The sequence below is a fragment of the Plectropomus leopardus genome, chromosome 3 (assembly GCF_026936395.1).
Source record: "Plectropomus leopardus strain MGB_pleo_1.0 chromosome 3, ASM2693639v1, whole genome shotgun sequence".
NCBI lineage: Eukaryota > Metazoa > Chordata > Actinopteri > Perciformes > Serranidae > Plectropomus > Plectropomus leopardus.
Genome location: NC_142178.1, coordinates 18461601 through 18476098, shown reverse-complemented (window position 1 = coordinate 18476098; position 14498 = coordinate 18461601). Strand labels below are relative to the sequence as shown.

The following is a 14498-nucleotide window of genomic DNA, read 5'->3' as shown; positions in this document are numbered from 1 at the left end:
AAAAACATACTCAATGTCCCCCCTTTACACCTTGCATCAAAATGTCTTTTCTGCGATCGTATTGCAATCTGATGGTTTCTGACCACATGAAAGTACAAGTGTAAATGCACCCAAAATGCATTGAGGACAGATTGTGTTCCGATCAGCCAAACCACCTCCGGAGTTGGCCAGTGACACACTAGTGGCCATACTGAACGCAGATATAAATGCAATTACATTTTCAATCCATGTACTAAAACTACATGGATGGAAATATGTAATTGCACGTGACTGGCCCTTTTTTCTTTACGGTCGAGTGTGTCTGGTTCATCTTCATTGACCTTGGTGTCGCCTTCTTACTATTCCTGACTGTCTCTGATGTGTATAACAAAGATGTCTATGGATCAGCAATTTTTTTTTTTTTGGCTGATAATCGTATAATTGTAACTTAAGTCTTGTCATAATACTGTCGTTGCCGACAAGCAGGTCGGGGCCACTACCAGCTGAGCCATTTATTAAGCAATGGCTAAGCAAATGGTGTGGAACTACTACAACTGTTTGATACTCAGATCTCAACTGGATCTTAATATAGACTCTAGAGACACATGTTAATATTATGTGTAAACATAATCAGGTTAAGTCATATCTAGATACAATCCAGATATGATATTTTGCAATTAAATGCAAAGTGTAAGGGGGTCAATGCCACATGTATAGTTAGTTAAATCAGATAATGTAGGTTCAGTGTTTTTTTACCTCACTTTTCACATGCCATGTTGTTTCACATATGCACACACATGCTGTTGGTATTTTACCTGTGTGATTTCTCTCCATGTTTTGGCAGGAGTTGGAAAGGCGTCTCGCCTTCCAGGAGCAAGACATTGCCATTGTGAAGACTGTTAAGTCAGAGGTGGCCAAGGTTCCAGACCTGGAAAAGGAGTTGAAGTGTCTCAGAGATGATAATGCCTTTCTCAGGTTAAATTCATTTTTAGGCTCCCAAAAGGTCTTACCTTTTAATAAAATAGTCAGGCTTTAATTTTTAAATACTATTGCCTTGTGCAATTCCACAGTGCTAGAAGATTTTGGCTAAAACCTTTTGACATTTTAGAGTGACTTCAGGTTATCATACCACACTAGGAGGCTTTAGGATGACAAGTAACATTTGAGGAGGGAAAGTGGGAGGAAAGAGGTACCATATGAGAAATGGTATCCTTCAAATCATGACAGATCAACTGTAGAAATACAGCATTCAGTGTGTTTTCATGCACATTATTTTCCCCCACCGTCGGGAGTGTTTTGATTTCAAAGACATGGATTTAAAGCAAATAGGAATAAAAATACTATTGCTTACAAAACTAGAATTCTGCAGAAGATATTGTAACTGACTGGTCACATCTGCTCGTAACTAATTTTATGACTTTTTTATGGAGTTGGCAAATATTCATGGAAGAGAAGCAGTCAGTTAAGAAATGTCATCCCAGACAGTAATGTCTCTGATAACATCTGTCATCATTAACAACATCTGTCGGCCGTCCTCTGCAGTACTAAAAGGATGTAAATTTCTGCTAAATTATAACCACAGCCCACAAATTTCTTCTGTACTCATTTTTGTTTCTCTATAGCCAATTTGCTCTTTTTTAAAGATAAATTTACATGTAAGATGGGGTTTATAGAATTATCAGAATAATGAACTATGGGTCAGTGTTTTCTTATTTCCTGTGTTAACCCACTAACTATGTCTGAAGTAAGATTTAAACAGGATCATTTATGCTTTTCCTTATTTTCTGTCATACATCTATAACAATGGTGGATGTTCATAATAAATGATGCCAAAGTGTCAAGTAATAATGTAAACATATGTAAAAGTAATGGGCTAGTGAGCAAAAACCTTCAGACCGCTCTGAATACTTTTCTCTACTTCCGAAACAAGCTGACGTCAGCTGTAATGGAATTCTTTATTTGATTATTGGCTCCAGACTTGCTGGAGGAGCAGTAACGACCAATCAGACTCAAGGAGTCTCTAACAAAGCTGTAAATCATGTCAATAACTGCTCATGAACTGTAAAACTGGGCAGTGCTGATCAAATATGGATCAAGATTCTGTTATTGCATTGTATATTTCTCACCTCAAATGTTTTCAGAAACACATTTTAGTGTACTGTTTAGCTGAAAAATGAGAATGTTTGTGACTTGGCTGCCATGTTGGAAACAGTCGACTGCAGGTAACAGAGGCACCCAGTTCACTAGTAGTGATCGATATAACTCACGGCTGCTTTAGAGACTCCTCAGCAGAGGCACTGCAAGGCAAAAGAGTAGGCAGAGGAATGTGATTTTTTTTTACCGGATTGTCTCTCATTGAGCGCTGTGTGAACATAGTAACAGTTTCAAAAAATATGACAAAAGATATTTTTTATAATAGTTACTAGTTACAGCTTTAAAAGGACAGGTGCTTAAAGCAAATAACTTACATGACCTTTATACTTATAGCTAAAAAGAAAGGATCCCTCTGTATTTTTTGAATGTTAAAGCTTGTAAACATGTTCAAGTAGAAACCCAAAATACAAGTATGAACCTCAAAATGGGGATAAAAAGCCCCCTAATCACTTCTCTTGAGTGTAAATGTAGCCGTGGATCAAAAGTTTTCCTTTTCTACATCCAACACTAAGTCCCAAGCTTTGAAGGTAATAATGTGTTTTTGTCTTTGTTTAATGCGCTCTGTCCAGGGAGAGCAGGGAGAATTGCAGCCTGCTGAAAGAAGAGGTTGAGGGGCTAAGGAGGAAGCTGGAGAGGATGGAGAAAACTAAAGAAGAGCTGGTCAATATGGAACTGGAGAAGGAGGTAAACTTTGTGTAGCTGTGAGACTGTATTGTGCATTTCACTCTGTAGCATGTCATTATCATATTCCACTGCTCTTAACGTGAAATTCAGAGACTCACTGTGTACTTACATGAGAGCTGTCCAATACATAGGGATTACAACATTACAGCCATCAGCTGATTACACAATATTATATTTTATGGTACATTTGTGTATTTTTTACTTTTCTTGGTTGAAGCTAAAACAGTTTGTAGATTTGAAATGTATTTAATTATCAGTGATGTCTTCTTTTTAACTGTGGTATAACTTCTATTTTTGTTGCACTTCATGGATGTCATTATAATATAATGCACCTCACATACATGACCAAATGTGCCCTATGTGGTCTTGAATCCTAGAGGTTGGCAGAGAAACTCCAAGCCTGGGAAAACCTGGGGCAATCTACTGGACTCAACATAAGGTCAGACACTGTGTCAATGTGTGCGTGTGTGTTTGATTATTAGACAGAATAACAGAGGAAGACGTGTTTGTTTTCAAAAGTTTTATCAGTGTAATTCTTTATGCAATATGAACGGGTACCACTAGGTGGAGCTGTGGTCACTCCAAATAAATGTGCCTTCTCACTGTGGATTGATTCCACCAGCTTGTACAGAGGTGTGTGTGTGTTTGTTTTATACCTGCCTGTGTGTGCGCTGCTGCTGAGTGTGTCTCAATGCATCCAGTCAAAACTGGTAATGAGAGAATGATTGCATGTTTCCTTGTGAGCAGTGGAGCAGATCTGACAGATTATAAACACTGCAGTCTTGTCCGTGGCATGCATGCATGCACACATGCACGCACGCGGGCACACCGTTTTCTCTGTGATTAATTCTGGCTGTGATGTTAACTGAATGTTAAATGGAACACATCCACACAGCGTTTTTGGTTGGTTTTACACTGTGTGTGAGTTTGTGTGTGTGTGTGTGTGTGTGTGTGTGTTACACCTTCCTACAGGGCAAGAAGGAGAAAGGTAGACGTACTTTAAAAATGAAGACTTGAAATGAAATCTTTGCTCATGTAAAGTTTCATTTTCATCTTATGTGTGTTATGGGACCTGACAAGGTTTGTCAAACTTACAGTTATTAAAAGACCTGGGAGGATCACAGACATGTAATACCAATCCCAGTTTAATATACACAATGATTTGGTCGGGCTGTCCATCATTTTTCCTGAAAATCTGAGTCAGACTAGGCTGTCATCCTGGGTAAATTGACTTGAATATTTAAAATTCAGGTGTTCAGATGCCCTGTCATTGGCTGCCTGAGTGCTTTTACTAAAAAAAAAAAACAACCAAAAAACAGCATTGCACATATGGCTTTAAAAGGGCAACCATATGTGTGAGCCTCATACTTATCAAAAGTAAAGGTTAATGCAGCTTGCAAGTCAACAGTTAGAAACTCCTTCAAGCTGTTTTTACTGTTTACTAAATGGCCAACTTAATTGCCAGGATGTTGTTTTCCTGACTTAGTCCTGTGATGTAGAAGCAAATGGAAAGTAAGAGAGTTTCATTCAGCAATCTGTTTACCTTTATTTCACCCACTGCAACAGTGCTGCATAAAAATGAGCATTGATTTGCGGATTAGTTGCATGTTTTGAATGTTGAATAGGTTGTTAAGCAGTCCTATCATAACTTGGGATGTGCTGAATTTTTTTAAGGTATTTAAGTTTGGTATGTTTCATGAGAAAGTTAAGGAACAGAAGCAAAACATTGTTTAGCACACAAGAGGGACAGTTTGGTGCACTAGCTAGCTAATTCCTCTCCTTTGTGGTCTAAAGAGTAAATTTAACTAATTCATATTGCTATATTCCAAGCTACAATAACTGTCACTTTGCGCGGGACCCACAGGACAGCCGTTTCCATGGAAACGCAGCAGGTTTCCTTCTAAAGTAGGCTGAAAAAAAACGATAGATGCAGACGGGTTGGTTGTCAATTTATTTGCGCGAGACAACACCGTGCAACTCCAAAAATAGAAAATCAATATGTGTCGAGTGATGTTGATATTGTGGCGAGCCGCCACAAATAAATTAATATATAAGACACCCTACAGAAGTCAAACTGAATGTGGATTAATGGTTTCATGCTGTATTTGTAGTTAAAAATGATCAGTAAGTTTAAATAGGACATAAAATTGATGACACTGAAGTGACGGAATTTTAATATCACTGTGTCATCAGTAATGTTACAGCGTCCGAATTAATGTTGACATCAAAACAAAGCTCAATCTTAGAGCCCATGTTTGGGCTGCCTCTTGTTCTGTTATTAAATATGAAATATCTTATAAGGGTGGAGGTGTTGTGGCACACTACTGTATATTTGTAATATTGATTTGTTTATTTGCTGGTCTGTAAGTCATTTCTCATAACTGCAAGCTGCTGATACTTTAGACTTTTGCTTTAGTTTACATTTTGTAAATCTTTTTGTCACCAGACATTTCAGGGTGGTCATTAGTGGTGTGAAAAGAATATGCTGTGGAGCAGTTGTTAATGAGGAGTAAACACATGGGTGCTGTAGATGAGGATTTGGTGTCTTACCAAACATTTGTGCTGTTTTGCCAGTCAAAAATAACTTTTGGACCGAAGTTAACCCTCCCCAACAAAAATCAGTGTGGCTGCCTGGAGGAGTGAAGACAAGCCTCACAGCCGCAGCATGAGTTTGCCAGCAGTTGGCTGGTTGCTGGTGTTTATTTCCTTTCCTTCTGTTACGCAGTCTGATAACATTGTGCTTGCTTATGTGTGTGCCCATGTGTTTGACAATTCAATGTAGGATTGACAGAAAAGAAATGAAAATATTTTCTTAAAATCAGGCTGTTATGGGGAACAAGACTGAAGGGACAGATGATGAAAATATACAGGAAGGTTTCCTGAAAATAGGTTTCTTTTTTTTAGCAAGGTTTTCACCAGTTAAAGAGCGAATTATGACTGTTTGGTGCATATTGTCTCTCAAAAAGAGAGAAAGAAGTTAAAAATGTTCGAAGTGTTTATGTGTATGTTAGTGTATACAGTATATTTGGGGTGTCAAGATTTAGATTCTAAATCACATATTGATTTGCTATGTTATTAAATGACCATAATATACAGTCAGTTGAAATTTTTATTTGAGCTCCATATACAGTATTGTCTCTTAAAACAGTACAGCTAGCTGCATATTATTTTCCAACGTTTTTTAATAGTAGTTACTCAGTAATGTTATTTAGCAAGCAAAAAGCTAAACATTGATTCCATTGTTCCAAACCTGAAACTGTGAGAATTTGTGGCATTTCTCTTTTTTTAAACTCAGTACCTTTGGGTTTTAGAGTGTTGGGCATGACAAAATAAATGTAATAAATTAATAAATTTGAAGATTTTTTTTCACTTGTTTATGATATGAACTGAACCGTCAAAGGTGGCACCGTGGTTCAGTGGTACACGCTGTTGCAAAGACATGCAGGTTATGTTAATTGCTGACTCTAAATTGTCCATAGTTGTGAATATGAGGCTAAATTGTTTTTTGTATCTGTCAAGCGGCAACATCCAGATAACAAACAAGGCTGCTGTGAACGTGCTAATAACAGCAGTTCCATGAATAGCCACAATCCCCAAAGATCCCAGCGTTAAATTTCTGCAAAACATGTTTACAGTCTGGTACAAAAATTTAGCTACTAGTTGTCGCTAATTTCTACTTCCATAACAGCTGTATGAAGGGAGATTTTTTTATGTAACTCACATTTAGGTTGTATTAAGGGTTAAAGATACATAAAATAGGGTGGCTGCTTTGAGTAACAGGCTGTTTGCAGATAGTGTCCTTGTCCGATCTACCCCAGCCCTCACTGCAAAGACATTTGGCTAAAAGGTTGTACCCTAACTCTGCTCATATCCTGTCTTCAAGTTATTGCTTTAATTGCTGTTCAAAAGTCTTTTCCTGATCTTGGTATCATCTGAAATGATTTCAGATTTGTGGATACCTGTATAGAAATATTTTGGATAGTGTAAGAAAGTACAGAACCTGAGGTTCAAGAATAGGCATTGAACATCAAGTCTCAAAGGTAAAAAATAATTCGCTGTTTCTGTCTGAAAACACATGAACATCGGTAAGAATGTATTTGTCTTGGGGTTATTGAGTGGGCTCCTCTCATCACAAATGTTTTCGAAAACTCAGAACACAAAAGCTTTACAAGGCAAAACAAGGAACTACCTTCCTCTTAAAGTGTGTGCTCAAAACTAGACTCACAGTAGACTCACACTACTCTGACAGGGCGTTTATTTGTAGTTACCTTGTAGTACACAACATCTCACCCAATAATCTGCAACCAACCTCTTATTTGCAACATCAACAGAGATGGCCGGCTCATGACCTGCAATAAACCCCCCCCAAAACAGCGGAACACTTTAAACAGCCTCTCGTAGGGGAAGGCTTATCCCTCTGTGCTCAGGGCAATGTGGAATTACCGACTTTGGGTACCGTAGTTATTCCATCATATGATTCATGAACTCATATTTTAGTCATGAGATTATTTCTATACCTAAGGCTCCACCTCGCGGGATTGGACGTAGTGATAAATCCACGCCACCCAACTTTCAGTTGGCACACTCTGGCTTTCCAGACTTCAAATAAACCCCAACTGCTCAGCCTTTTCTTTACACATACCTATTCTGTCATATGACTCAGTGGATCGCCTAATGCTGGACCACAATGCCAGGTCTCAGGCTGCCACTGACACTCTAGTTCAGTGATACTCAACTTATGGTAAAAACTTAGGGCCAAATCTGACCGCTGCTAGCATGCTGAGTTGCCCCCCAAATTACAAAAAAAAAAGACTTAATTCACACTGGGAAATGTTTTTGTACTTTGAGTTTGCACAAAGTGCCAGAGCAACAGCATCAAAATAGGGCTTGTTTATCAAAAAAGTGTCAGTGGAGATCTCCTGCACCCATCAGCAGAGATCGGAGCCAAGCCCCTAATGTCCTAAAATCCTTGAAAAATCCTAAAATCCAAAAATATCCTTAAATCCTAGAAACATGCTAAAATCCTAGACATGTCCTAAAACCCTAAAATGTTCAAAAATCCTAGAAACGTGGCAACTTCAGAGACATGTCCTGAATCCTAGAGATGTCCTAAAATCCAACTTCAAGAAATTAAATTTGAGAAACATGCTAAAATCCGACAGATGTCCTAAGACCTTAGAAACATACTAAAATTCTAAAAATGCCTTTAAATCCTCAAAACATCTATGTAGCTGCGACAAATGGCCCCTGTCCTCTTGTCATTTGGCAAAAGTAGCCCCAAAGCAATGTGAGCATCCCTGCTCTATCGAAACCTGAAGTTTGATGACAAAAGTTTCAACTATTTTGCCTTTATGAGCAAATGATGTTGAGCTGCATCCCTCCTCAGGTGTGTAATTGTAACTGCGAGGTTTTGAGCTAAGCTCCTATAATGTATGCCCATTTCACAAGGGATAAAGAGATAATGGGATTCACTTTTTGGACAGATCCATAGTTACAGCCTGGATTTACAGTTTGGAGGTCATGTGTTCCATCTCTGCTTGAGTATGTGACCTTCTGTATTGTTGCCTTCCTATTGTGTGTTTGTGTGTGTGTTTTATAATCTGTCAATCTCTCCCATGGAGTGAGTTTGTTTTGTAGAACTGTGACCAGTATTTAGCCCACTATCCTCCTCTCATCTCTCTCTCTGCTGCTCATGTCATTTTATTTCCCAGCTCCCCACTGGCCGAATAACAAAAGAATATGGAAACGCCGTCGTTTTTATCTATTCTCTGTCCTCTCTGCTCTCAGTCATATTGATTTTTCATTGTGTGAGTCTGTGTGTGTGTGTGTGTGTGTGTGTGTGTGTGTGTGTGTGTACATGTGTATGCTAACCGTTCTGTGTGTGTCCGTCTGTAGGAAACCAGAGGATCTGTCCAGGGAGGTGATTCAGATCCAGCAGAGAGAAATTGCTCTGAAAGAGCAGAACTACACACTCAACAGCCGGTAACACACACTCCTTCACACGTACACAAAATCCCTCTCTCTGCCTTCAGACCTTTTTCTCTCATCCCGTCTGCCTGCATGCCTCTCTTCCCCCATGTATCTATTAGAGCGTATCTCTGAGAAGTTCTTAATTGTCACAAAGTTAATTAAACTGGTCCTGATTCTGATAGCACTCCTGACAGTAACCACTGGTGTGTGAGTGCGTGTGTATGTGTGAGAGACTGTGAGTGAGAGAGAGGGAATTCACTAATTAAACTTGTCCTGTTTAGGCAGAGGTGATGTCTGTAGGGAGGGCTATGCGCATGCTCTGGTATATTCATGCTGCAGCTCAGTCCAGCTAAGAAAGCTTTCATTAGCTAACAAGCGTCTCTCTTCTGCTGAGCGTATTGGGCTCATTATGAAATATTAGAAACAGCAGAATGGGAGAGAGGTGGGTGTGGGAGGGGATGAAGGGAGCTTGTGGTTTAATTATTGTCCTCTGGTATAATTATTGTCCTATTGATCGGACCTGGTTGCTGCAAATAATTTCTGGACAGCTGTCTAGTGTTCGTCAGGTGAGTTATCTGTTAGGAGTATTACTCTAAATTGACTATGAATTAATTTTCTCAGATTGTCTGAACATAGAATTAAACAACCTGTGCCAGTCTTTCCCTGCCCTCTCCTCCCCCCTGTTATTAACCCTCATGCACCTCTGCTTTTCACCTATTCATTTCTCCTTGTCCGTCAGTGTGAGAAGTGTGGAGCGTTCACAGTCTGAGCTCCGGGCAGAGCTGTCCCAGCAGCGCAGCAAGACTCTGGAGGAGCAGAAGAAGAGGGAGGCACAAGACGGGCTCGTCCGTCGACTACAGAAGAGAGTGCTCCTATTAACCAAGGTGCCTAACAACAATGACGCATTCACTCACACACTCAAAAACAAACCCATAAATCCAGGCACAAACCCTCATGACAACCTTTCCCCATTTACCCAGTACCAGGATTTCATTTTAAACACTCAGGGAACACAGTAGGCACTTGAATCTCAGGGCCAGCACAGAATTTCTAATCTGCCCTTTACCCTTCTTTCCCTTTGATTGGCCGATAAATGTCACGTGACTCCTCTGTCTGTCTTGCTTTCCCCAGCTCTGCAGTTCCTGACTAGACCTCCCTGTGATATTGATTTCTCAGTGTGTGTAATTCCCTAGGTCAACATGCTCAGTCTCTTAGTACACAAATCACACACACACTCTCAGGCACCACCATAACTAAGCAGAACTACAGGCATGCAGGAAATATGACTTGGCCCCAAGACTAATTTGGCAGCAACCGCATTTCGACTTTTGCACTTAACCAAGCATCCAGAGACCATGAATAATTGTTGTTTACCACCCAGTCTTGATGGATTTTAAAATGTATCCATTGCAGTTGTCGCTGAATGCTGGGCTTTTAAAATTTTGACCCCCTGTATATATTCAGGGATGGTTTGCTGAGCATTTTAGTTCTAATCCATCAAATGTTCATAAAGTGATGTGAAGCCTAACAACTAAAGTTGAGTACATTAATGCCTCTCACCCAACCATGTCTGCAACTGTCCAAGTATATTGAGCATTTTATTCATCAGTTTTCTTTTAGTTTTTTGTAAAATTCAAAGAAAAACTAATATAGATGATAGGGATGCAATCAATCTATGTTTTTATTTTTTATTATTATATTATAATACAACTAATGTAGCCAACTTTCATTATGGTTACTTTTTGACTAAAAATGAACCTCTTTGTGGTGTTTTAATAACTTCATTCTCAAGATGAAGACATTTTATACATTAACAAAAAAATGCTTCATTTGGTGCAGGGCTTGGCTGTACTAAGAAATAAATGATAGAAAATGACACATTTTCCAACTTGTAACACATTTATTTGTGATAGTGATTTTAAAATTGTTGTCAGTGCACATCCATTAATCATCTGTTTTATTAATCAACTGACCATTTGAGCTCTGTACAGATCTCCTTCCCCCTTCCACCTGTGGGAACAACTCTAGCCTCATACTGGCTCACAAATCAATGATGATTAAGTGCCTTGCTCAGCTGCACCTTGACAGCAGGTTGTTAAGGAAGTGGAGAGGAGAACAAATTTCATTCCTACCTCTCTGCCACAAGGCTGCGTCTCCTTCATGCTTCTGTTTACCCTGTTCAGATGTTTTGTTTCTCATACACTTTAGTGGGACAGACTCACTGACCCATTAGAGGCACAGTCACATCTTCACGCACTAGATAAAACAGTTGACATAAAAGCAATTTTAAAAAATAGGTGATGAAAACAGTAATGATAGTTTTATCACTGTGTCCTCCCACTCCCCATTTGTTTTTGTGTTTTTTTTTAAATGAGAATTTTTATCAGAGATGAGGCGACAGATTTTTGATTTAGATTGAGTGAATTTCATTGCACATTAATAGACAGTAAATAGCCAAAGGGCCTGCTGATTAGAACTGGCAGAAAACATATACACACTGACCTCTAAATGTGTTTGTGCCTTATTCTATTTACTTCTGTTCAGTCTGTCCTTCTGTTGGTCCTCCTCTTCTCTCCGTCTCAATGTTGTCACAGGATGTATTAGGCAATTGTGTAATGTAGCTTGACAAATGATGCAGTTTTGGCACCAAAACAAATAAAGTTGAATTAAAGATGATTTCACATATAGTGTTTTTAAATGATCCAGACTCAGTCATCTTTAAATGGATTAAGCTGGTTTCAATCTGGCTAATCACAGGCTGAATCTGATTAGGGTAATCACGGTTGTTTTCAGATACTAGCCAATGAGCTTATTTTACAGAGCAATTGCAGCCATTATTCATAGATTTTTCATCCAGGAATTACAAGTTACCTTTATGCCATTTACAAAGAAAGCACTACTTGACAATCAACATATATTACATGCAGTTACCTGAATTGGTGTTTACTGCAGGTATTTATTACCATACTCCCACCTGGATTTCATGTACTTCCCTAAATTATCACTGTTAATAATAGACTATTGAGCTTTCAATGACCCTCATAATTCAAGGATAGTCCTAAGCAGCCTGGCTGCTTGTGTGATGTTTATTAAAAGCCTGATTGCCACAAAATGCCGCCTGCTTTGCTTTATAATGCAGAGTGGACCAGTGTTGTGAAGGGAAGGGAGGAGATGCATCATTTTAACAGTCCTGACTGACATTGAATGAATTAGCATTAATAAACAGGCTGTTTGCCTGTTTTTAAACAGCTTAGATTGTTCTTCTTGCTCATCAGGTTGCCTGGCAACCAGTACATATTTACCATGTAACATATTAACTAATTGTGGTAATAATTCATTACTGTTACAAGCTACAATGTTGTGTCAGATATATTTTTCAGACTTGGAGTAAATTGTGCGTAGGGCTGTGGCAGTATGAATTTTTCTTATGGCACTAAAAAAGCAGCGTCTCATAGCAGTTTGGTGGTTAACCAGCTATGCCCGAACCCTCCCCACCTGGGCATGGGAGTGGCACGGCAGCCTTCAGTGTTGATAGGCTATTACTCTTAATGTGTAACGAATCAGATAGTGCTGTGGGCTGGATATTGAGTGAGGCTCCAGAGTGATGACTGCAGAGGCTGCCTCAGAGCGAAAGTAGGGCATTTATCAAATAATGTATTATATAGGCTCCAAAAAAAAAGAGATTTTCACAAACGAACACTATTTTTTTGGGGGGGGCGGGGGGGTTACCTTTTAATTGATAGGACAGCACAAGTGTGAAAGGGGGGTGGAGGTGAGGGGGGTGACATGCAGCAGGCTGGAGCCAAGGCTGGAATCGAACACGTAGCCGCTGTGGCGAGGACACAGCCTCTGTATATGGGGTGCCCGCTCTATCCACTGAGCCACCAGGCGCCCCAAATGAACACTACTTTTATGAATTTTGAAGTTTCAATGCGTTCACCAGAAGTTAAATGCTCACGTTAGGCTACAAACAAACTTAACGTTGCTACCAAGATGAGGCTTTAAAGCCATATTTGTGTGATGACGGTCTGTAGTCTCATTTAGCCACTTGTTAACAACTGCCTTTTTCAAGACTTAAAAATTCCTCAGTGGGGTATTTACTAACTTTTTTTGTCATAGAACAAAATGTAAAAATCTCTAATGTTTGTGGTAACCACTGACCATATTTCAGGCATCTAATCAAAAACCCACTGACTACAAGAAAAGGGAACCAATCATTCCTCAACCACTGTATTGACAGCACTGGTAAAAATATATTAATTTTTTTGTCTACTTGTAGCAGTTTTACTTGTTACAGTAAGTGCTTTTCCATCTCTTTGAACATCACAGGTCAGTTGAACATATATTGAAAAACAGAGCATAACTTTTTTCTGACATTAAACTGTCAGAGTTTGTTTTTTCTCTCAATACTTCAATGCAGACTCTTTATTCAAAGTTTAGTGGTTGAAGAAAGTGTAATGATTTAGATGTAGCTGCAGGGCCCTTGCTGTTTGTTTGTGTTCCCTGTCTGTCAGCTAGCATTTACATTCTTCTTGCCCCATCACCCAAACTAATACACGTTCCTTTTTTTGACCGTCTGTAGTTTATAATTCATCCTGGAAATGTCTTACCTCTCTGAATGTTCAGTTCTGTGTTTTTGGAAACCATGCCAGGATGTGCATGTATTTGTGTGAGAATGAACATATGCTCTCAAATATCAAGCATACAGACACACATTGACAGAGACTTGTGAGCTATTTGGAGACGGCGTGCCAGTCTGAGTGACACTGAAGACGTTGCCATGAGGATGTTTTTATCCTCTCCTCTCTAAGAGAAGCGACTGCTTGGCATTTTGATTTACTGGACAGAGTACAATGTTGATTACACCTCTATTATTCCTGTATTATAGAGGATGAAAAATTTTGTTTGAATGTTAAGCGAGATGAGGCAGCATAATATCATATGCTTCATTTGCAAAATGCATTTCTCTGTCATGACTGTGAAAATGTTTTTAATTTATTATTTATCCTTCATCTACAAAGACATTTGTCTTTGATTTGATTATTACATGAGGAGAGATGCGGATGAGCACGACCATAACCCTAAGCTCCTCTTGTCACAGCTTGGATGGGAAAGGCAGGACTGCCTCATACTTTGTTCTTCATTTACAAAGACGTTTGCCTGTCATATTAACATACCAAATACTCATGCAAACGTAACACAGACAAATGAGAAAAACATCAAAGAGCTTTGACTTTCTCAGTTTAGTCACTCTGATGCACACCGTGTCTGCACAAAATTCTGAAATGTCATGACTTCCCTCTTTGTTGGTTTTACCGAAATTTGTACAGCAGGATTTCCATTTTGTAGTGTTATGTTAATATGTGTGTATGCGTGTGTGTTACAGGAGCGTGATGGTATGCGTGCCATATTAGAGTCCTATGACAGCGAGCTGGCATCTACTGAGTATTCCCCTCAACTCAGCAAACGGCTCAAGGAGGCAGAGGATGTGCTGCAGAAGACACAGAGCTACAATGCAGAGATGGAGGTGAGTATGCAGGCATGTGCACACATATAAATGAATGCAACACCTGCATTTATAGTTTGCTTCTTTAGCTTCCATATAGCCAAATATATTGTTTTCACAACAAATTTGAATATAAAGCACCGATTAATCTTCCTCCAAGCTGCCGGCCAATTTAACAATTGCATGTTGTTGAGTGACACTTTGC

At 39.2% G+C, this 14498-nt stretch overlaps 1 protein-coding gene across 1 annotated transcript in view; it reads left to right on the top strand.

The window, feature by feature from the left end:
• Positions 1 to 14498, top strand: part of mad1l1 (mitotic arrest deficient 1 like 1) — a 67891-nt gene that overhangs the window by 3089 nt on the left and 50304 nt on the right. The window contains exons 7-12 of the mRNA XM_042485218.2: positions 824 to 954; positions 2703 to 2817; positions 3195 to 3256; positions 8713 to 8799; positions 9527 to 9671; positions 14174 to 14314. Coding sequence (XP_042341152.2) covers positions 824 to 954; positions 2703 to 2817; positions 3195 to 3256; positions 8713 to 8799; positions 9527 to 9671; positions 14174 to 14314 — 681 coding nt within the window. The remainder of the gene's footprint in view (positions 1 to 823; positions 955 to 2702; positions 2818 to 3194; positions 3257 to 8712; positions 8800 to 9526; positions 9672 to 14173; positions 14315 to 14498) is intronic.